Here is a 21,605-nt window from a genome sequence, read left to right on the forward strand (position 1 = left end):
CGTCACTTCTAGAGAGCACGTTTCAGCCCATCTCTTTCTCTCTACGCAGCACAATCGCGTAGAGAGAAAGAATCGCATTTAGAACGAGAAACACATCAACTAATTTTCCGTCCGTAGCTCTCATTCGAAAACATTTCGCGTCAACATCGTTTCAGCTAGTTACAGTAGGCTTCTCAGACTGAACGGGATGATGACAGGGAACATAAACAGAATGATCCTAAACTCCGCCCCAATCATGAATATCTAAACACCTCCCACGCACAGTCCTGCCTCCATCAAATGAGAGGGAATTATCAAACCTCTAAATAAAAGGCTACTTATTTGTGCCTAGCTTCAGTGTGTCACAAAAATAACAGAGCTATATATTTAATCTAATAATCTAATCCCCTGATACTTTTCCATCTCTAACATTTACGCAATTATAAATCTATAGCCTGGTGCTGGCCACGTCTCTTTTTTTTTGTAATATGCAACTTAATCCTAGGTTTAGTGGAAGATGTCATCGGAAATTCAGTGTTGATCCGTGCGGTTATGTCATAACACACATAGATCTTTGGGGTATTGCGTGCTGCCATCTGCTATTGACTTGGTATCCATCCAGTCATGGGATGCTGACGCTGATACCATTTGGTGACATTCTTTTTATTGACAATTTCATTTAGATACATGCATGGGGCAGGATCTGCCCGAAGAATTTACAGATAACCGTGGTCAATCATTTTACAATCCATATGGGTGAGCAAAATAGTGCTTAAATTTACTTTGTCTTGAAATTATTTACCGCAATAGTTATAGCTTTAAAGAAGCTGTATCTAAAGTTAAACAGCACTCACAATATACACAAATCAAATAATTCACATGGTTACAAAATATGTGAAAATACTTTTTGTAAAAAAAAGTGCCATTGTTGTTAAAATTACAAAACATTATTATAACAGGCTGTGTACATTTATGCTTTTACGGGAACACCGATGTGACTGAATCACATATGCCAGTACGCCATGAATAAAGCCAATACAGTAAAGCCTCAGAATTTTTTCCCCGTGTTTTGTTTTGGTACAGTATTGCACAGAGATGATGCTGATGATACAGAGAAGCCAGCACTAATGACTCTGAATTCAGTCCAAGTCTATTCCAGAGGATCTCCTACAGACAACACGTAAGGAGAACAACACTTAACACTAATTGAAATGTCATGTTAGTGAGCATTTCATCAACCTGTCAATGATGCACGGGGGGGAGGGGGTAGTATTAGTAGTTCTAATGGGTCAAAACAGAGTAATACAAACCGTTGTGGTTCTGATGGAGTATTTTGAGGTGAGCATAACGCAAGCATTCAGTTTTCTATTGAATTCAGTCTTCTATTGAATTCATTCTCCCGTCCCAGCAGGAGAGGATTTTAACCATGAATACTTAAACTGCAAGAGGCAACACTAACCTTTCAGCTGTGCAATGTAGGTCAGTAAATGTGATTAAGTGAAAAAAAGGGTGGGTGTTGGGCATGGCACACACAAAGAAGCACACATGGAGAGCCACGCTAGATGAAACTATATTCTTCAACAGACAGTACAGCAGGCACCCGGCTCAGCGCCTCCAGGGCGTGAGCTCGGGCGAGTGGTAGGCAAGGTTTCTCCAGGAGGCCGACATCGCTGTGTCTCGGGCCTGCCTGGAGCTCAGAAGGCAGCACAGGTGGTGGTGGTGGGGAGGGAGAAGGGGGAGGAAGAGACGCGCTCTGCTCTCCCGCTAGTAGTTCTCATTACACGGGTCCACTGCCAAGTGTCTGCAGCCCTGTGCTTGGTCCACCACAGGCAGTGGTGGTATGGACTGGCAGGGCAGCGGTGGCCCACTGGCTGCTCCCTTATCTTCCCGGGGGGAATGGGGCAGGCTGGGAGGGTGGTGGCTCGCGGCCTGGTCATTTGCGTCGGCTGAAGATGCTCTTTTTGCCAGAGCTCTTGTCTGCCGAGCTGAAGCCGATGAGCAGCCTGGCCTTCTCGTCCTCCTCCTGCTGTTGCATGCTGCTGTCCGCCTGCCGGCCCTCGAGCGCCGCCTTACCCCGCGCATCTGAACCCGAGTTCGGCTTCAGACGCAGCTTCTCTTTGATCATCTTGGATGAAGGACACAGGGCAGAGGGAGGGAGAGGGAGAGGGAGAGGGAGAGGGAGAGGGAGAGGGCGAGAGCGAGAGCGTGAGAGAGAGAGAGAGAGAGAGAGAGAGAGAGAGAGAGAGAGAGAGAGAGAGAGAGAGGAGAGGAGCCAAGTGAGAGATCTAAATAGAATGCTAGGAATTCTCTGGTCAAATTCTCAGTCCACAGTCTTATTGTCATGACAATATGTCAGAGTGTAACTATGAGTGTCCAATACCTGAGCCACCAAGGCTTTGCGGCTGTCCCTTTTAACGGCCATGGCAAAGTCTAGCCAGGTCCATGTGTTATTGTGGTACTCCAAACACGGCAGGACCAAGTTCAGGTCCTTCCAGTCAACGCTGCTTTTCTCTCCCTTTCATCAGATTTACACACAGAGAGGTACAATATTTAGTGTTACTAATCTGAGAGAAAGGATATTCTAAAAAAATCCATACACAAATACAGATATGTAATGTTATCGAGTGTGTGGAAGGTAAATCAGTACTTTACAAACCTTGTAGCTGACACACAGGGGAACCTGCGGGATCTTGACGTAGATGAAAGAGTTGTTCATGGCCGCCCTTTCCTTCATCTTGTCGATGTCGTCCACAGGATGCTAAGTGAGAGGAAAAATATTACATCACAATTAACCCCTCATGATCTTAATGCATAAATACATTTGAAAGTCACTTGGGAAAAATATTACTGGATGTTCAAAAGTAATTATCACGGTATGGTCTTTTCACAGCCTTTTCATTTCTATTTGCAGCTCCATTTCTACATAGTCATCGATTTATGACTATCAATCATTAGTACACAGCAAAACATTTGAACTGCATTCACTTGCAAGAGAAGTGCGGTATAAATAAAACATGACTGAGTGACTGAGCGTTACGGGTATTTTTGGACTGCTGATGTGTTAACATTGTGAAAGACATTCTGATACCTCAGGGGGTTTGCGGAACGATCTCCTGACACCTGATGAGCGGTTCAGGCCCTGAGCCACACCTTTACTCGTGCCCAGCCCGGCGAGCGAATCTTCCGATAGCTGCCTTGGCTTGACCACAGGGATACCTGCGTTTGGGACAAACCATTAATAGGGGGAGGGCGCCACAGGCAGACTCCCCAAATCACGTGCAGAAAAACGTGATATGGCTGTATCACCACAGCCCTCTCCTCAATGTCAGACCGAACAGGCGCCTTTGATAGCTCGCTGAGGTCCACAGGTATGACATAACATGCATTAGGCAGGAATCCGATATTCCCAACAGACAGACTAGAGGGAGGAAAAATCAATGGAAACCTTCACTGACCTTTGGAAAGAACAGAACATGTGTGATAAACAGGAGCAAGAGAGGTGAAGGGCAAACACTAGGATACACTAGTCTATACAATTACCATCCACAGCCTGTACATAAGATGAAAATTATTAATAATTAAAATAATAATAAAAATGGTCATGTTTTAAATGTTCACAAAGCTTCTAAACAAAATACTGCACAGAAAAATATGTTCAGCTTACTTGCAGTGTGAGGCAGTTTTATCAGTCACACAGAATCCACACATATTTGCCTGTGCATGCAATTTGTGAATGGAACCCCCATTTCCGTGCTTCACAACACAACATAATACCAAAAAAGTAATTATGCTTTATTGACAAGTATGGCTTTTGTGTGCATATGAAAAAACTACCAATTCATTGTCATTTTAGTTTTTTTCTCTCCTGAAGGGGTAAAGATATAGTGTTTAGTGTAGTGATCAAGTAGGTTGCTTTCAGGTTGGGCACACTGACCTGTAGTGACCATTCTGAACTTGTCCTCCTCATCTCCTACGTCCTCTTCCTCTACATTCCTCCCAGGGAAGAAAAAGCCCATCATGCGCTTAAAGAACTGGTACATGAGCTGAATGGTGAGTGGGACTACATTCACCTGTGGATGACAAACATCACATTGCATTGAAATAATATAGCGCACACTCATTTTAATTAGTTCCATTTTAAATATTTTAAACTGCCAATCTGTGACTACAATGTTGTTTTTTATTTTAATCAAAAATTCAATCGATCAAAACTGAAATCAATGACCGTATCTAATTGATCACCTCAAAGTGCTCCTTGACAGAGATCCCACCCACGGGGGGGCGGACCTTACTGAAGATGCGCAGAGCGAGCTGGCGTCCTGATTGGCAGGGGCTCTGGGGGCGTAGCACCACCTGAAACAGTCATCAGAAGGACACTTAGGACAGTCAATCATAATACATCCTCTACAAAGGCCAAGGCCAAGGCCAAAAGGAGTGACTTGTATGAGCATCCGATTCTGTTCCCACAAACATGCAGTCATGGGACACCTTCACATAGCCCCACATTCCATATGGGCGTGATGTATAGGGGAGGGCAGCAGTATCATCTCTGGAGTGGTCATGAATATTTTAGCACAGGGCTGCTGTAGGGGCGGAACTGTTTACAGAACGGGCCATCCATCACAGCAGCAGGAACACAACGAAGAATGGTAGAGGTTGTGATTATGACAGTAACGGTACAGTGAGGAAAGGATTCTGTGATTCATTCCCACAACAAACGATGGACAAGGCGTGATGGCAACATAGACAGAGAAAGAAAACCAGAATTGCTCTGAACCAAATGGGGTATGAGTCATGGTAATTTGAGAATAGGGACACATTCCCACGGAAGCATGAGGTGGTGAGATGGAGAGAGACGGTTCTGTGGAATATGATCAACCATGGAGGATGAGGTCAGAGGTCAGAGGTGAGGCACCTCAGTAGAGAACTCAGTTACCACAACTATACATACCCGCACGTGCTGCATTAAGAGAGCAGGTAAAGAAGAATAAATCATTTAAATACAGCCTTGAGGAGTATCTTTGAGAAAACAGACTGTGTCCATAACACTAAGAGCCTTCCTGTTTTAGTCACCCAAGCTCCTCTGAAACATGAAACATGTCAATTCTGATGTTCGGCTGTTGAGTTTCAATTTCTCTCTATCTTTCCTTCAAATAAATGGACACCTCTCCTTTCTTGTATCATTACCTTATAAGCAGCATTGGGCAGCAGGTTGTTCATGGTGAACCAGCCCAACTCAAGAAGATGCTCTGCCGTGTCATCGGACTTATTTAGCTGTGGAGACCAAAAAGAGCAAAGGTGTAAGATTTCACAGCTGTGATCTGTCCCAATGAGACCCAACAGTATGTGGAGGCTGTGTTGTCCCAGTGAGCCCCAAACAGGAGTATGTGGAGGCAGTGTTGTACCACCTTGCTGTACATAAACCTCTGCAGCTCCAGCTCGGCGATGCCCAGCTGCCCGTCCTCCTCCGTCAGGCACCAGCGCGCCTGTGCGAAGTAGATCTCCGTGCGCCGCACCACACTCACGTCTTCCGGAGGCTTCCGCAGCTCCAGTTTGTTGGCTCTTTGCAGCTGGAAGTCCTTGAAGCATCTATGGGTGGCAAGTGGTGGGAAAATCAGCGCACAAAATGGCTAAGCAATAGTATGGTGTTTAAACTGTGTCACTCTCTAAACAAGAATGGGAGCATTCAGAGAATGCAAACCTCCGCCTTGTGACCTTGACCTTTGACCTTGACATCTGAAAATCGAATCAATTAGTGCCATTATATTAACCAATCTCCCCACAAAGTTTGAGGGAAATCGGTCCATGCGTTTCTGCGTAATCCTGCTAACAAACAAACAAACATACAGGGGCGAAAACATAACCTCCTTGGCGGAGGTAATAAACGCCTGTCCCACTACACACTCTGATGTATAGTGATTTCTAATTTGGCTTTGTCCACTGCTCAGTATCTCTCGGTGTGCTGTTGGGCTGTGTGCTGGCTCACCTGATGAGGATGTTGAGCTCCTCACTCTTCATCTGCAGGTCGGTCTTCTCCTGGTTGAGCTGGTTCTGCAGCTTCTGGTTCATGTCCGACAGCTCACCGCCTCGCAGCTCATCCAGCTAAGAGAGTGTAGAGACACAGAGGGGCAGAGAGCAAGCAGCACTAAGCGGAGACCACAGGCTAATAAAACGCCTCTTCAACCACAAAGTGATTTAGCAATTCTACCACAGCTAGTAAAGCGCCTAGCGCACAGCTAGCGCACAGCTAGGTAAAGCGCCTAGAGGCAATTGTATTGTAATGGCGCTATATAAATAAAATTGAATTGAATTGAATTGAATTGAATTGAATTGAATTGAATTGAATTGAATTGAATTGAATTGAATTGAATTGAATTGAATTGAATAGTGAGACCATGTTGGAGGTGAAGGTGCTCACCCTGATGTTGGTGTAGATCTGCTTCTCCAGGTGTCGGATCTGGGCCACGTGCTGGCGGACGGCCTCCTGCAGGTGCAGGATGCTGCTGCGCTGCTCCTCGGGGTTACTGGAGATCTCCAGCTGGAACCGCACACGCTGCTTCTTCTCACTGTGCTCCTGCAGCACAACACAAGAACAACCGTGACCATGGACAAGGGCACAAACATAGGCAGACTGCGAGCTCTTTCTAAATCAAATATGCCATGTAAACAATCTCAGCCATAGACTGACCACTAGTTTCAGGCTACTTAGAGGCACAAGGTTTGCTTTTAATCTAATAAATCAGTAATCCAGACAGCTACAATCTTATAGATATTACAGCATATTTCAGTTTGACGTCTTCTATGCTATGAGCAGATATGTCTGTCTAAATGAAAGGGTGTTGACTGAGCTTCTACTAACCTTCCGCTTGGTCTCCACATGCAGCAGCAGGTTGTTGACGATGTCCAGGATCATGGCGTACTGCACAGGGTTGGTGGAGATCTCCAGATCGTGGTGGATGAGGGTGAATGTGTCTACAGCACCTACATAGGATTGGAGCGACAGTGCTCTCATCATTTTGGTCAAGGGGAGGCTCTCCCAAAAGATTCATAGGATAACAAACAAAATCCCCAAAACATGTTATTTCTGTACCCGTTTGCATTTTGCATTATCAACCCAGTAACCTTTGCACATTGAACTTCCATAACTTTAGGAAACTTCTGGGCCAAACTTCCCCACATTGATACATTCATTGAGCCAGTGCCTCTCACCAGCCTGTTTGTTGAGCAGGTCCTCTTTCTCGTGGTCGTTGCGGGCCTCTGGTGGTTTGATCTGTGTGGCCAGCTCAGGGTCAATGTCGTGGCTGTAGCCGATGTAGTACATGCGGCAGCTACAGCGGGAGATGATGCGCTGCACCTGAGGCGTCTCCTGCACCTGAGACGGCTGGTTCCAGTCTGGGGGCGAGCACACCAGTTAGCCAGGCTAGCTTGCTCTTCGGATCATTTCAAAACATTAAAAAAATCTACAATCTAAAAAATAAAACAAATACCACCAACTGGTATGACAGATGAAATGGCTGATGCATTTCAAAGACAGTCATATTAATATGCTGAGGATGATAATCTTGAAAATCATTCACTTAGAACTAAAATAAACACATTTCACATTTCTGACACAGAAACAAATTAACTATCAGCAGTCCCAGGAAATAATTTCTCTGTATAAAAAAGGCTCTTAGTCTTTTAAAGAACCCAATAAGGCCTGTCTTTGTGAGAGGACCTAGTGAATAGTCTAGGAGGGAGAGGAGAAGAGTGGAGTCGTCTTACCGGTGGTGGTGCTGACCATGCCTCCCACGGCCTGGCCACTCTCCATCAGCTCCAGCACGGAGTCCAGGTTCCGCTGACGGTGCTCCTCAATGTTCTTCACCTACACAGCCATACATAGAGGAGGTGCTTAGAGCCTGGGGGGGGGGGGACTTTTAATGAGCTCACAGAGAACATCAACATGACTGATGAAATTCCAAGCTTTAACTAGCGGAGGTCTGAAGAAGAGTCAATGAAAACACAGTGCTTTGTTAAACCCATACCTTGGTGACATTTGCAACTGCTACATGTGAATAAGACCACATTCAACAGCACAGATATCTTTCTAACCACCATGTAAAAAGTCAGATTGACCTTTGCTCCTCTCTATCTTACCTCCAGCCAGAGTTGCCAGTCCTCCTGGTCAGAGGGGTTTGCGTCCATGGTGGCGAAGTACTGCATGCCATCCAGCAGGCAGGTCCATGTGGTCTTCTGCTTCAGCGTGTCGTTGTACCAGGCCGGGTGGTGCTCATTCTGCAGCAGCTGGGCTTTAGCTGCAGACACCAGGACGCAGCCGGACGTCTCTGTACCTCGCAGCATCATCTGAACACACACAACAAATGTCAAGAGACGCTGTTAATGGACACATTCAATGATGTTTAGGACACAGCTTTCGTAGCCATAGGATATTTTGCAATAAAGTAAACTCATCTCAAATCAACAATTTACACTGAACAACTGAATAATTGAATTCATTGATATAATAACTTCTATCTAAGTACGGTCAATGCTTTCAGTTGTTGTCCCACTTCAAATTTTACATAGAGAACAAAGCAAGTAGTAGTAAATTTGACATCAGAACCCTACCTGACCATTGACCAGCTCGATGAACCAGTTCCGGTTGTACACATCGTCTGTCTGGCAGGCGGCGATGCCACAGAGCTGGTCGCTCACGCCTGACTCCTCCTCAGAGAACACCACAAACTTGTCTGTCTCCTCGATCAGCCTCTGCAGCATGGAGGTGCCTGTTGGGGGGGGGGGGGGGGGGGAGAGAAATATGATTCAGTCTTGGCTTTTACATGTTAAGTCATCTCAATCAACAAGAGAAATGATCACCGAACAGAACATAGACAGAGGCTCTTTGTACACCAAGCTTGACACCAGTACCCCCCGCACCTTCTGACTGGCTCTTGTCGGCACGGCTGGGGGCGGTGATGGTGGGGGTGGAGGGGGCGGTGCTGGACAGGTAGGTGGAGCCGGTGCGCCTGAGCTTCTTGGCCAGCAGCTGTGTGTCGATCCTCAGGCCCTTGAGCGCCTCGGTGGACAGGTTCCTCTTCAGCACGGCCGCCTTCTTGTAGCCGTCGTACAGGCCGAAGGCGATGTTCCTGTTGGTGGGGGTCCACGAGGCCCGCAGGTCCACCAGGCACAGCTTGTGTGTGTAAGGGGCGTTGCTCTCGTCTTTGGAACTCGTCTCCTACGGTAGGGAGAGAGAGCGCGGTCAATGTGTGTCTGTTTCTGAAAGGGTCTGTGTTCATGGTGCCCTCCAGAATGCTAATCAGCAACTGTGCAGAAAAGGCATGGGGTTTTTGGAACATTGAATAGGCGGCAATGTGTCTGTTTTGACTTCTTTGTGGTAATAAAGTTGAAGCATTTCTCGAAGCTCCCCCACCCATAAGCGTATACCATCAGCAAGGAGTATGCAGTAGTGGTAGGTGACATTAACCATTCTACACTCTCCTGTTAGCAGTGGCTGTGTGTGTGGCTCGACCCTCACCTCCTCCATGCGGTTGCTCTGCCGCTGGTAGCTGAGGGAGGACAGGCTGAGCAGGTGTGTCTTCTTCACCTGGGCGTTGATCTGGTGGTCGGCGGTCTCGTCCCAGGTGGAGGCCATGAGGTGCACTGTGACCAGCGAGAGGTCACTGACCATCTGAGTCACGCTCCACTCAGAGATCAGCCTCCTCATGACCGTCCCAGCTACGGAGAGTATGCATACTGTGAGCACTAGTGTGCGAGTTACCATTACACCCTGTATCCATCTTTCACAAATACTCATGACTCATAACTATGTAATAAGCTTGTCATTTAAAACACTGTGTAACCATCATAAGCCTGACCATGCACTTTAGACCAATTCAAATGGCTGCTCCCTTGTGTCAAATGGGTTGTATTTATACAGCATGAGTATGAGTGGTGGCGGGTCTCACCCTGTGGGATGAGTCTCTGAGCTCCTCTGGTGAAGACGTGGCCCTTAGCGCACTCCACCTGGATGCCTCGCTGCTGTGCGAAGGAGGCCCAGTAATGCACCTGGAGGACAGAGGGGGACATGGCAGTCAGAGTGAATGAGACACACCTGTGTGCACAACCACACTAGGCCATGATGGACTGCTAGTGACCTGGCACAGTCTCATTCACTCACAGGTTTTTTGCAAATTAATGAAAAAGAATGAAAGCATGCTAAGTGCTAACTAGCTAGAAGAACACTACGGAGTAATGTCCCCACCCTCATGTGGCTAAAGTCACTTCAATTTTACCTCATGAGTAACTCAATTCAGTCACTGAGAAAAAAGGAAATGTATTATTATTGTACTGTATGCCCATGATATAGTTCCTGTTCCCACTTCAGGTTCTGTGCCAGTCACTACAGGCCTCACCTGCAGCTGGGGGAAGGCGGCGGTGAAGGACATCTGCTTGTAGTGCTGACCCAGCTTCTTCCGCACGGGCCTGAGGCTGTGGAAGAGCTTCCCCCGGCAGATGGGCCGGGACACACCGGTCCAGGTGGCCCAGAAGTTCTGCATCCAGCGCAGAGTGCTGCTGTACAGGAGGATCCGTGGCTGGCAGGGTTCTAAAAAACACGCGCACACACACACACACACACACACACACACACACACACACACACACACACACATGCACACATACACACAGTCAACCTCAGATCTGCCAAACACCACCACACAAGGCTGCCGGACAAGCCTTAAAAAGTAACTAGAAACTGTCAGGACCACACACCAGAATGGCCACAGCAACGTTTACAGCAAAGTTCATGTCAAGAGAGATTACAGACAGGTTAATCTGTTCAGACATCACTAAAATGGGCTTTTGGGCAGGAGCCCTCCTGACCTGTGCCGCAGTGCTGGTTGTGGTCCATGGTCATGGAGAGGTTGAGGTTCTCGGAGCGGAAGGCCCTGTAGGAGTCATGTGATTGGCCAGAGGTGACGTCAGCCTCGTTCTCCGCACAGCAGAGCTGCACAGAGTGGTGGTCGTGAGGGTTGCCATGACACAGCCACTGGAGGTCAAGGGTCATACACAGGTTGGGCAGGTGCAGGAAACAGATATCATCGTACCTGTTAGAGGGAACAGGTATTAGCAAAATAAACAGTAAAGAAGTCATTCCTGTGCCAAAGGTCACTGAACATTGAGCCTGTGAGCCATTGGTAGCTGATTTGCTCTGTTGCTCTGGCAACAGCCTCCAAATACCCTCAGAATTCTTGCTTGGAAAACAACTGCATCTTTACTTTGAGGCTGTCCTGACGTTGACATCCAGGTCTCCCCTATAGACAAACTGCCCAGGTTTCCAGTGAAAGTTCAGCTTCATCCATTCCCAGTGCATGTTTTCTGTAGTGTTGTAGGGGTCCTAAAAGCCAAAGTCCAAAGTCTCATTCAGCTCCATATATTCTTTCCACATGTACATCTATTAGACATTATTAAAAAAAAAGCCTTACACACATATGTACTCATTTTGTTTTTATATATTTTAGTTACCAGTAGACATAATTTGGCAACCGTTCAAATAGAGATAAATAAAAAAAAAACCTGAACTACACGGTTGAAGTACCTCAGTGGCGAGCTGGTGGAGGTTGGCCTGGTCGATGTCCATCTGCCAGCGTCCGTGCAGCAGCAGGCGGCTCTTGTCCCACCAGGCCAGCGGGGGGGACGTGTCCGCCGTGGGTTTGGTCAGCAGGTCCACTACCTGGCCAATCAAAGTCCAGGCGGGGTCCCAGCACGGCCCCCACACAATAGTGTACAGGGAGATGTCCGCTGTGGGGAGCAACAGCCAATGAGCCAATCAGCTTAATGAGGGACGCATTCAATTAATAAGCGCACATCAATTAGTGAGGAATGGTTCATAAATGAAGGGCATTCAAAGAGGATCAGTTGTAAAGGTTTTGCTCACATTTGACATCGTAGTAGAATTTGAGTGGTGGCATGTTCCTCAGAACGGTCACGTCACCCCATGGCTGGCCAAGACGCACAATCTGCCGGCGCCGTGCCCGTGGGTGTCCGTCCTGCTCTGCCCCGACCAACCGCCCAGATAGGGCCCAGTCACGGATCTCAAACAGATAACGTGGGTAGTCACGGATACGCACTGTTCCACAGGAGAGAGCAGACAGGAGAGAGATCAGGAGTTAAGCTCACACTCTGCAGACACCATTCAGTCATTCATTCATTCATTCATTTATTTATGGAAATAATAACTGCCAAGGTGTAGGCTGCATATTCTAATCTTGTCTGGGGTAAACTAGTGATTTTACATTAAGTAGAAGGCAACCTGATTAAAACATGTAAACCATGTAAAGCCGAAGGCTGCTCCAACACCTTAGTGTCTCTTGGGGACTCACCCAGGTAGGCCGAGAGATTGAACCTGAAGGCGCGGCACCACTGCACCGCCAGCGGCAGGCCGTCTCGGGGGAAGGGGCTGATGCTGTCGATGTCCCTCAGTTGCTCTCGGACGCGCTCGGGCCCGTGCAGCGCTCGGTCGGCCAGCACTACCAGCTCCAGGTCAGCCACAGTCCACGTGAGCAGCGACTTACGCATGGGCGTGTTGGCGTAGAGGCGGCGCGAGCGCTGGATGTAGATCTCGATGTGTTTGCGCTCCAGCGAGGTGTAGAGCTCCTCGATCTTGCGGGCGGGGAGCAGCTCGCCGTGCTGCTTGCGCAGCTCGGCCACCTTGCGGTCCAGCAGCTGCAGCCGCTTGGCGCTCTCCTTGCTCTCGTCCTTCATCAGCTCGTAGTTGTCGCGCAGCTTGATCTCAAACACGTCGTCCAAGAAGACGAAGGAGAACTGGCTGATCCGGATGAGCAGGTCCGGGGGCAGGCGCTGGGCCTCGGGAGGCTGGGTGGCACTGCTGCCACCGCCACCGGTGCCACCCTGGTGGAGGGTCTTCAGCCACTTCTGGACCCCGATGGCCTTGTCAAAGGTCTGGGAAAAGTTGTATTGGTAAGGGAACTCCACGCCCACGCTGGGGATGGTAAAGTGCCAGACACGGTTGGAGGCGGTGACCAGGAAGGGGAAGTGGTCGCGGTGGGGACGCATCTCCTCCAGGTCCTCCAGCATCTGCAGCTCGGAGTCTAAGAAGGTGAATATGTCGTTACCGTCGAAGTTGAAGACCACGCGCGGCGACTTGGCCTGGACAGAGCCGACACACTTGGAGATGGAGAGTGTGTCGGCCTGCAGGAGGATGAAGTTTTGCTCCCCTACAAAGGCAGTGAGGGAAGAGCTCTTCAGCTCCAGGCTGAGGCTGAGGACCCTTTTCTCAGTAGAGCAGGTAGAAGAGTCTGCAATTGTATCGGGTTCCTGCTCCTCCTCGGGTTCCTGCCCTTCAAATGGCCTGATTGCTGAAGATAGAGTGCTCCAGGAGGCTTTGGTCTCAGTGATGTGCTGATACATGAACATGTGATCTGATGGTGTCCACTGGACTGATAAGGCATCATCACACTGCGCCTGTTAGGAGGGGGGCAAGGTTACAGAAGGCACTTTTCACACCCAGTGCATTTATAATACTGATAGTCCCACAAGGGTATGTGCAGACAGTGGACTGTAATCTCTATTGAACTCTACATATATTGGATAGTAGAGATGCTATTCGACTGGAGCCACTCATGCATCTGGAGCATTGTAACTTCTAACCCTGTACTAGCTAGGCGTTTTATAGAAACAGTGAGAGTCATACCTCCAGGCTGTGTGTGCTGGGGTGATATGATGAGGCCAGAGAGGTGAGGCTGAGGATGGGGCCGAGGGTTTCAGCAGCGGGGCAGCAAGGCTCCATGCTGTCCGTCAGTACTTTGACTACCGACAGAGCCACACCCTTCACAGCGAGCCGTGAGCTCTCCCCAGAGCCCAAAGCGTGGACGGTGTCCACTCTCAATGCAACAGCACCTGAGACAGGAAACAGATGGTTAAAAAATATGGTCAAAATCCTGATGTACACCATCATTGTACAGCTTACAGTACTTTTCAATCAAATTCAATAGAATGCAAATAGTTTTGGAGCTCAGAGACGCATTGGACATCAGCGGATCCCACCCACCTGCCACGTTGGAGAGGGTGAACACGTTGACATCGTCCAGGCTGAGCTCCAGACTGAGGAGCAGGGGGGAGGGGGGAGGGTGAGAAGGCACTGGGACGGGGGCTTTAGGCGTGCTGTTGGGGGCGAAGAGAGACAGCAGGCGGGACAGGCAGAGGGCACAGGTCTCCGACACCTCCACCTGCAGCCCCTTCAGACTGGACTCCACACTCAGACTCTTGGCAGGGCTGGACGTCTGAGGTTCACTACAGCTACCCTGTTTCAGTCACATGAGATGGGGGTTAGAAATTAATTAAAAAACAAAAGAAAACACAACAGAAATTGCCATTTATATATATATTTACATAAAACTGTTCATAAAAAAGCATGCTCATATTTCACATTCCAAGGATCATGTCCATGTATAACAAGGACTGATAATACAGTATAACCTTGCTCACATCATTGATAGTTGGAGGATGTTTGGGTGCTGAGAGTACTGTCCTGCTAAGTTACCTGCAGTGTGAAGGAGTCCAGGATGATGGCCTCTCCCCACACGTGCTTCCCTGGGGGGTGCGGGGCCTGCTGGATGTGGGAGCCCTGACCCACACGCCACCAGAAGTGATCCAGGGACACGGAGGCTCTCTGCTGCCCCCTGTTGTTGCTCTCACTATCTGCATCACCGGCCGCCTCCAGGAGATGACGCAATTCTGCAAGCCCAACAAACCCGTCTCAAATCACAGCCCACCTAGCTTGGGCTTTAACATGTTTCCTCTTCTATCCTGTCTGGCCACTCGCACATTAGCATTGAATTAACCTTAAGTTTGTATGTGGTTCAACATGATCCAAGAGGGGAAAGACGGACTCCCATCCATTTGGTTCTGATTAAATGGAATGTGCTACATGTATTTGTAGTTTTACTATCTGCCAAAACAAAAGGAGCCTAGTTAATATGTAGCCAAAAGACAAGTGACTGTACCTACAGCCCATATCTTATCAGGTGAGGGTGTGACTGAAAATAAAGCCTAAGAATCGACCGCAGTAGTCAAGGCTTGTGATTTATACTAGAGGTGCACTGTTTGATTGTCTCTCAATTTATTTCATACGTGCCCATCCTTGCATACCTATTACAAAAGCTATTCAAACTCCTCCTGTTAAGGACACAAGCCTCTATTTGTTTTGTACTACAGAGTGTGTAGCAGTGTATGAGGATGTCAGTGTTGCAAAGGACATGTTTTGTCACGGTGTCCTTGGAGAGACCCTGTCCTTACCTGCGTTGGTTGATATAAAGCCCAGAGCGAAGGGTGGCGTGTCTCCCAGCTGCACTGACACGTTCACATTAGACACGCAGCAGGTGACGAGCACGGGGGCATCCAGATGTGGGAAACGCCTGCATGAGAGCAGATCAGTCATGCACACACACGCATTAAGCAAACAGAAACACAAATATATTAAACGAACAGACAAGTACGCACACACACACACACACATGCAAGCACATACAAACATAACAGGAGTGTGTGCACACACTGATACACACACACACACACACACACGCACAAGAACTGGCTTCAGGGGTAAACACAAAGGATGTCAAGTCTCGAGACAGATGGTCATACTTTTTCCTCTGTGTAGACTTCCTCTGAAACAGCTGTTCCCATGAGAGGAGGTCCAGCCAATGGGAGAACTCCTGGTGGCGGTAGTGGATGATGCAGGTGTTGACGGTGACTGAGCCGGATATGTCCACCGACGTCACCTTGGGAATAGGAGAGGAAGGGATTAGCCAGCAGGAACCTAGCAACGAAAACACATCTCATGGGAGAATTGGATTTAACCCTATTTCAGATCACCCTCCACTACTCACAGATCGCCCTTACCTGCAGTACAGTCTTTAGAGTGTTGAGACAGAGGATTCTCTGGCGGCTCTGGGATAGGAGAAGCCCATCTGTAGAGGTTAGAGGGAAAAATAAAGGTTTGTTTGGAGGTCTAAATGAGTCTTTATTTGGCCTTTTCTCCATTTCTGCCATCAGCCATGGTCTGTCTTCAAATCTTAATCTAAAGAATGTTTCACTATGAAGTTGCATTTGCTTCCAAAGGTTATATTCCCCATGGGCCACAAACAAAAATAAAGAATTGGCTTTCTTACAAAATACAACCAGTTTTTAAAATTGCATAAATTAATATAAATGTAAACAGCTGGACTGTCCAGAGATATAGTCTCAAACTTCATCCATGTCCTTTCTTTGCTTTTTCTGTTTCAGTGTGTGTGTGTGTGTGTGTGTTTGTGTGTGTCTCTGTGTCTCTGTGTCTCTGTGTCTGTCTGTCTGTCTGTCTGTCTATCTGTCTGTCTATCTGTCTGTCTCACCCTCCAGGAGGAGCTCCAGGTTGCTCTGGGGAACGCTCAGCTCTGGCGTGAAGCTCCTGAGGGGGGGCAGCTGGTCTTCTCGCCCGTAGCCTACCTTCAGAGACTTGAGGGTCCAGTTCAAGTGTCTGCATGCATAAGGAATCAGAATTTAGATGCCACCTTCTCCACCACACAAAAGTGTGGGCTATGGTCTGTGCAAATATGACCTACTACAGTACTGACCTCTTCTGGCTGTGCATGGACAAGGTGATGTTGGTGTTCTCAAACTCCACATTGACCTTCTGAGGAAGCATCTGGTGAAACTGGTCCAGTGCCACTGTCTGAATGAACAGATCCTCCTCAGACTCTACAGGAGAGATGAAAGGGCATCACATAACAGTTAGAGACTTTGTGAAAAGAAGTTGATCCTGGCCACTAACTGTGGCCTTAGTGTCCTTAGTGGCCCTAGTGTCTTAAGCCCATAGAGTCCTGTCCATCCAGGTAAGTCCTGTTCTCAGGACAATTCTCCACACAAACTGGATGTCACATACATTTTTTGAGAACTCGCTGCTGTTTGTTTGTTAGAAATCATGCCACATGTCAAGTCATCACATAGTAATGAATGAACTCAAATTAATACAATTAGAATGTTAGCAAAGGGTGCTGGATGAGGTGAAGGTGAGGCCAGATGTATGGTGGCTTTGATGACGCTGTGCTGGCTCCCTCACCGGTTGCGGTGTGGCTGGTGTGCTCTGGGCTGGGTGGCGGCACCAACAGCTGACTCAGGAACAGCCCCTCGTGCAGCTCAGCCAGCAGCGTGCGCACGCTCAGCTCCAGGTGCCCAGGCTGCAGCTCCGGAAGACTCACGTCCCCCTGCACGGACAGACTCAGAGACACCTCAGCTAGACACGTGTCCTGCTGAGAGGGGAACACACACACACACACACACACACACACACACACACACACACACACACACACACACACACACACACACACACACACACACACACACACACACACACACACACACACACACACACACACACACACACACACACACACACACCACCAACACATCAGTTAAATGAAATAACACCGAATTCGATGTTATCAGCAAAGAATGTTAAACATGATGTCTTAATTTCCAAAACCATTCCATGTTAGACCACGCTGAAACCATAATTTCCTTATCACTCTCTCAACTCACCAGGCGACTACTTTTCAGCACTTTACTGCTGAGCTGACCCACTGAGAATTCCCAGGCCAACCTATGAGATGGATGAAAACTGTCAATGTCCAGAAAAAAAAAAAAAACATAGACATGACAATCTTGAGCTGCAAGGTGTAACCGCGCTCGCCAAAAGTAACGGTCATTGTGCCAAGTCACCTCTTGGTCTGGTGGTCAAGCAGCAGGGTGATTCCTGTGGTGGTCATGTGCCACAGGGACTCAGACAAGGCCAGGTTTAGCACCATAACATTGATGGAGTCAATGTGGAGGGACAGCAACTGGGGAGAAAAAGACACAGAGCGAAGTTCAGGGGGCTTTAGATGTGACACAGAGTCACTTGTGTTGTTATCGTCACGTTTTTAACTTTAACAAAGTAAAAAAGGCATGGATCTGCAAACTGTCCTTGCCATGGATAGGAACACTGTGCAGTAGATGTAAGTCTGGGTACCTGAGAGAGGAAGTGTACAGTGGAGGGGCTGAGGGGGAGCTTGCCCCGCTCCTTGTCATTCCTGGGGCTCTGGGGGAGCCGTGGTCTCATTGGCTCCAAGAGGTCAATCCTCACCCGGGTCTCTCCCACACACAGGGCCAAGTACCTCCTGAGACAAACAAGTAAACCTCCCATTAGCATATGCCAATAAAGAGCATGATTTCTTAATCACAATACTACTGAGGTGGCAATAAAAATTAAATGAGAGACCTTGAGTGACAACACTACAATATACCATACACAATATACCATACATAGAGAAGACACTGAAATACTTACGGCAAGTCCTGGTTTAGGAGTTTGCTGGAAATCCATACTTTGTCAATTTCCTAGAAGCCAAAAATAGGACAGTATGCATAATGTGTAAGACAACCAGAGTGAGGCTTGTGGATGATCAGTAATGATGCTCCTACTCATGATGTCCTTTATTTACATCAACATTGAAGAATATCACCATTCAAAACGGTATGACACAAAACCACATTTTTACACATATTGCTTAAATCTAGAGAAAATCAAGCACTATTTGATACTGAGAAACCTTCCACCCAGCCGCCTAGCTAGTTACCCACCAGAGTGTGCTGAGGCTGGAACTGCAGACTAATGCCCCTCACTGAGAACAGGCCCACTGACTTGATCTTCAGCTCGGCATTCAGCACCTTTGCACAGAAGCGCACAGCCAGGCTGCACACTATCCATCTGAAAAGAACGCGTGAGAGAAATGAAAACCACCGCATACTGTACCAAGAGTTGGGCCTACTTTATCAGTGTAGATCAACCGTTGTTCATGGTGCTACCCTCAGTCTTCTGTCTCATGCAACATTTAGGCTAGTGCACAATGAGCACCAGCATATGCATCCCTCAGTTTTCAATTCTAATTCCCATGTGTATAATTATACTACATATTACTGAAGTGCTCCTTCATCCTATTGGGCATAAGGTGTTTTTTACACTAATTTAGCTAACTCAGTAAACTCACCTCCATCCATGACCTGATACCCTGTCATGCAGTTTGGCAATTAAACAGTCAGCATCCATGACCTTTAACTGGCAAGCATTTCTACTGTCTTGGAAGTACTTATTTAATTCAGAACCCGACACCGACTCAACACAAGCTGTTAAAATATTTACAGAAAAGGTGTGTTCTGCTTTAGGTCGGTTATAGCGCGTTGTTTTGTGTAAACAGACAACTGCTGCACATGTCAACATGTTCTTGTGCACTTGCAGAAGTGGTTATCCCATACTCATACTCTTATTGCAGTTCGCATAAAGCATGGATAGCTTACCTGAACAGAATGATGGACAGGATTCCCAGAACCAAAAATGCCAGCAGTGCGATCATCAGGACAGACATTCTTCTTGGTTTTACATCCAGTGTACGGCCATTTACGACCTCTTACAATGCGAGTATGTAGCCCTTTAATTGCTGGAAAACACCTGCGATACAGGTGTCACTGGCCTCGTAAAGTTGTATAATAAACCCTGATACCCTGTATTTAAATATCTACCATCTGTCTACAGGGGTATGACCATTAAGGCGACTTTATACAAGTTTCACATTGTGCTTTTTAATAATTTCAGACTAATAAGACCAAGTTGTAATGAAGTCGGTTAATTAACTTTGCAGTTGCTGGCAACAACACGCTAAAGTGCATTGCAGGGGCTCACTGAATGAGTAACGTTAAGCCCGTTAGAGCAACTACACACCCATACAATAATCGTTAACTATAACTAGCTTGAACCCTGCTTAAACGCAAACTTCGCAGGGTCACAGTGGTTAGCAACTAAACAGCTAACGTTAGGTAACCCCCAGTGTTGTGGTGCAGCAAGGAAAATAAACTTCCAACATTTACAGCTGTCAAACATCTGATGCTAACCACCTCAACCAAGCACCCAATATGTGGTTCTTACCTACATTCATAGTAGTGGCTAACAAACTAGTTAGCTATAGCTAGAATCGTCTAGCCGACCCTGAACATTATGTTCAAGTCAGCTTCTTCTGGTTCTTTAAACGGATTCGTCTCTGATAATGGATTCCAACAAGATCAACTCAAGAGCCATGCTAGTCAAATGCCACGCCTCAAATAAATCACAACCTTTGATAACCGATGGGTGTAACTAGCTATAATGAATAGCTGCCAAGTTCTTCAAACACCGACTACAAGCTAGCAGTGAGCTAACGTTACATCTGACACGACAACAAAGCTGTAGATACGTTTCAACCCAGGTGTAAGAAAGGCCGTTATTCCTCCCTTTTCGTCCAACCCGAAGGGTGTTGATTTGTAAGTCTTACAAGATAAGGAAGCTTTGAAAATGTCGAACAAAGTTACACAGCTGTCATCCTGCTGCAGCGTAGCTGTATCCTGTCTATCACCGGTACTGAAGAGGGTCGACTCGTTTTTCTCTATGGGTGGACTGTTGACAAAACTCGGGAACTCGACGGCTGGCTACTCCACTGACACAACCAACCGAAACCTATCGAGGAGTTTTCACCACTATAGTCCAGGCAAAATTGCGTTTTACGACAGACTAATTGTAAAATATTTTTTTCCAGCATAGATCATTTCTATGAGGTGTCCAGAACAACATACTAAACGTCCTAAAAAATCCTAGTTGAGGAAATATGTTTAATTCTCATCAATCTGAGATGTGTGCTTATAATGCATGGTACAAATACACCTCAAAAATGTATTTTTTTCCCTTTACTTCATTAAAAATGAAACTTTACACACAAAAAGTACCAATGAAAAGTAAAATTTTCTTTTGAAATTAAGTCTGTCTTGGCTACCGCTGGCAGCATTTTTTTTCAAGCCTAAATTGAAGTAGGCTTATTGATGGTAATGATATAATAATTCATGGTTCTGTCTTATTATTTTCGAGGTCTTTAATGCATTATCAAAATGATACCGGGGCAGTGTGGAAGTAGACATTTTCAAAGGAGAATCAGCAACTGAACCATACAGACATTTTCGTAGTGTCAAGAAGAGAGTGAAATAAACTAAGTTTAATCTAAAAGGCTCACTCCGTAGTGGAAATAAAAATCCATATTTGTCTTAACTTTGCTTTCTATTGAAAACGTTTCTACCTGCAGGAAAGCACAGTGTGTCACATTTAACGTCATCATGTACATTGAGTTGCGTCATTTGACTTGGCATTGTTACGTCACGCTCAGTACCTATAAAATCGGATGGTCAGACTTGCTTGTCAGTTTTTGCAACAAGACAAGTGACAAGACAAGTGGCTTATTATTTACACATACTAAAACACAGACTACAGCAGTGAAATAAGGTGAGTTTCCATAGGTAGATCAAATGTCTGAATGGAGTCAGATTCACACTGCAAACCATATGGGACCATCATTTCAGAGTGTGATGAATGGTAAACTGTTATTGGTTACCAAGGGTCAAATGAAAGTGTCCCCCAGAGGCATTCTAGTAAGCCGTTTTAATGCAGCTTTTAGCATAGGCTCCAGATCATGTCAGAGCCAATTCTTTAGTCTTTGCTGAGGCTAAACATTATATTTAATGTACTTACAATGTTT

The 21,605-nt window shown here is 46.9% G+C and overlaps 1 protein-coding gene across 3 annotated transcripts; it reads right to left on the minus strand.

Moving 5' to 3' along the window:
• Positions 1 to 694: 694 nt before the first annotated feature.
• Positions 695 to 20,404, minus strand: LOC308369869 (bridge-like lipid transfer protein family member 2). 3 transcript variants are annotated; one of them, XM_080844418.1, is made up of 39 exons: positions 19,351 to 20,404; positions 18,637 to 18,763; positions 18,344 to 18,393; positions 18,026 to 18,173; positions 17,737 to 17,855; positions 17,557 to 17,617; positions 17,075 to 17,261; positions 16,590 to 16,713; positions 16,368 to 16,492; positions 15,880 to 15,947; positions 15,622 to 15,758; positions 15,274 to 15,392; positions 14,519 to 14,712; positions 14,027 to 14,279; positions 13,670 to 13,875; positions 12,339 to 13,440; positions 11,894 to 12,085; positions 11,555 to 11,757; positions 11,235 to 11,353; positions 10,840 to 11,063; positions 10,371 to 10,561; positions 9,924 to 10,023; positions 9,494 to 9,693; positions 8,896 to 9,193; positions 8,587 to 8,744; positions 8,116 to 8,322; positions 7,744 to 7,843; positions 7,189 to 7,371; positions 6,839 to 6,960; positions 6,398 to 6,553; positions 5,966 to 6,081; positions 5,388 to 5,568; positions 5,167 to 5,253; positions 4,222 to 4,332; positions 3,914 to 4,049; positions 3,068 to 3,195; positions 2,636 to 2,737; positions 2,360 to 2,494; positions 695 to 2,104 (listed from the first exon to the last, which is right to left on the minus strand). In XM_080844418.1, the coding sequence occupies exons 1-39, from the start codon at positions 19,416 to 19,418 to the stop codon at positions 1,913 to 1,915; spliced, it is 6,729 nt and encodes a 2,242-aa protein (XP_080700544.1). In that variant the 5' UTR covers positions 19,419 to 20,404; the 3' UTR covers positions 695 to 1,912. The 3 variants fall into 3 exon arrangements, 2 of the variants coding, with proteins under 2 accessions (XP_080700544.1, XP_080700543.1); XM_080844417.1 differs by having other exon boundaries at positions 17,075 to 17,264; XR_013968767.1 differs by lacking the exons at positions 695 to 2,104; positions 2,360 to 2,494; positions 2,636 to 2,737; positions 3,068 to 3,195; positions 3,914 to 4,049 and having other exon boundaries at positions 4,309 to 4,332; positions 5,404 to 5,568; positions 17,075 to 17,264.
• Positions 20,405 to 21,605: the final 1,201 nt, after the last annotated feature.

Source organism: Sprattus sprattus (assembly GCF_963457725.1).
Source record: "Sprattus sprattus genome assembly, chromosome: 9".
Taxonomy (NCBI): domain Eukaryota; kingdom Metazoa; phylum Chordata; class Actinopteri; order Clupeiformes; family Clupeidae; genus Sprattus; species Sprattus sprattus.

What these genes read in the sequence shown, in the direction of transcription:
- LOC308369869 (XM_080844417.1), bottom strand. Translation starts at nt 19,418, where the DNA reads ATGTCTGTCCTGATGATCGCACTGCTGGCATTTTTGGTTCTGGGAATC. An exon ending in TCAGAGACTCATCCCACAGG is followed by an intron (nt 9,694 to 9,923) that starts GTGAGACCCGCC and finishes TACTCTCCGTAG; the next exon opens with CTGGGACGGTCATGAGGAGG. An exon ending in TGCCCAATGCTGCTTATAAG is followed by an intron (nt 4,333 to 5,166) that starts GTAATGATACAA and finishes TGACTGTTTCAG; the next exon opens with GTGGTGCTACGCCCCCAGAG.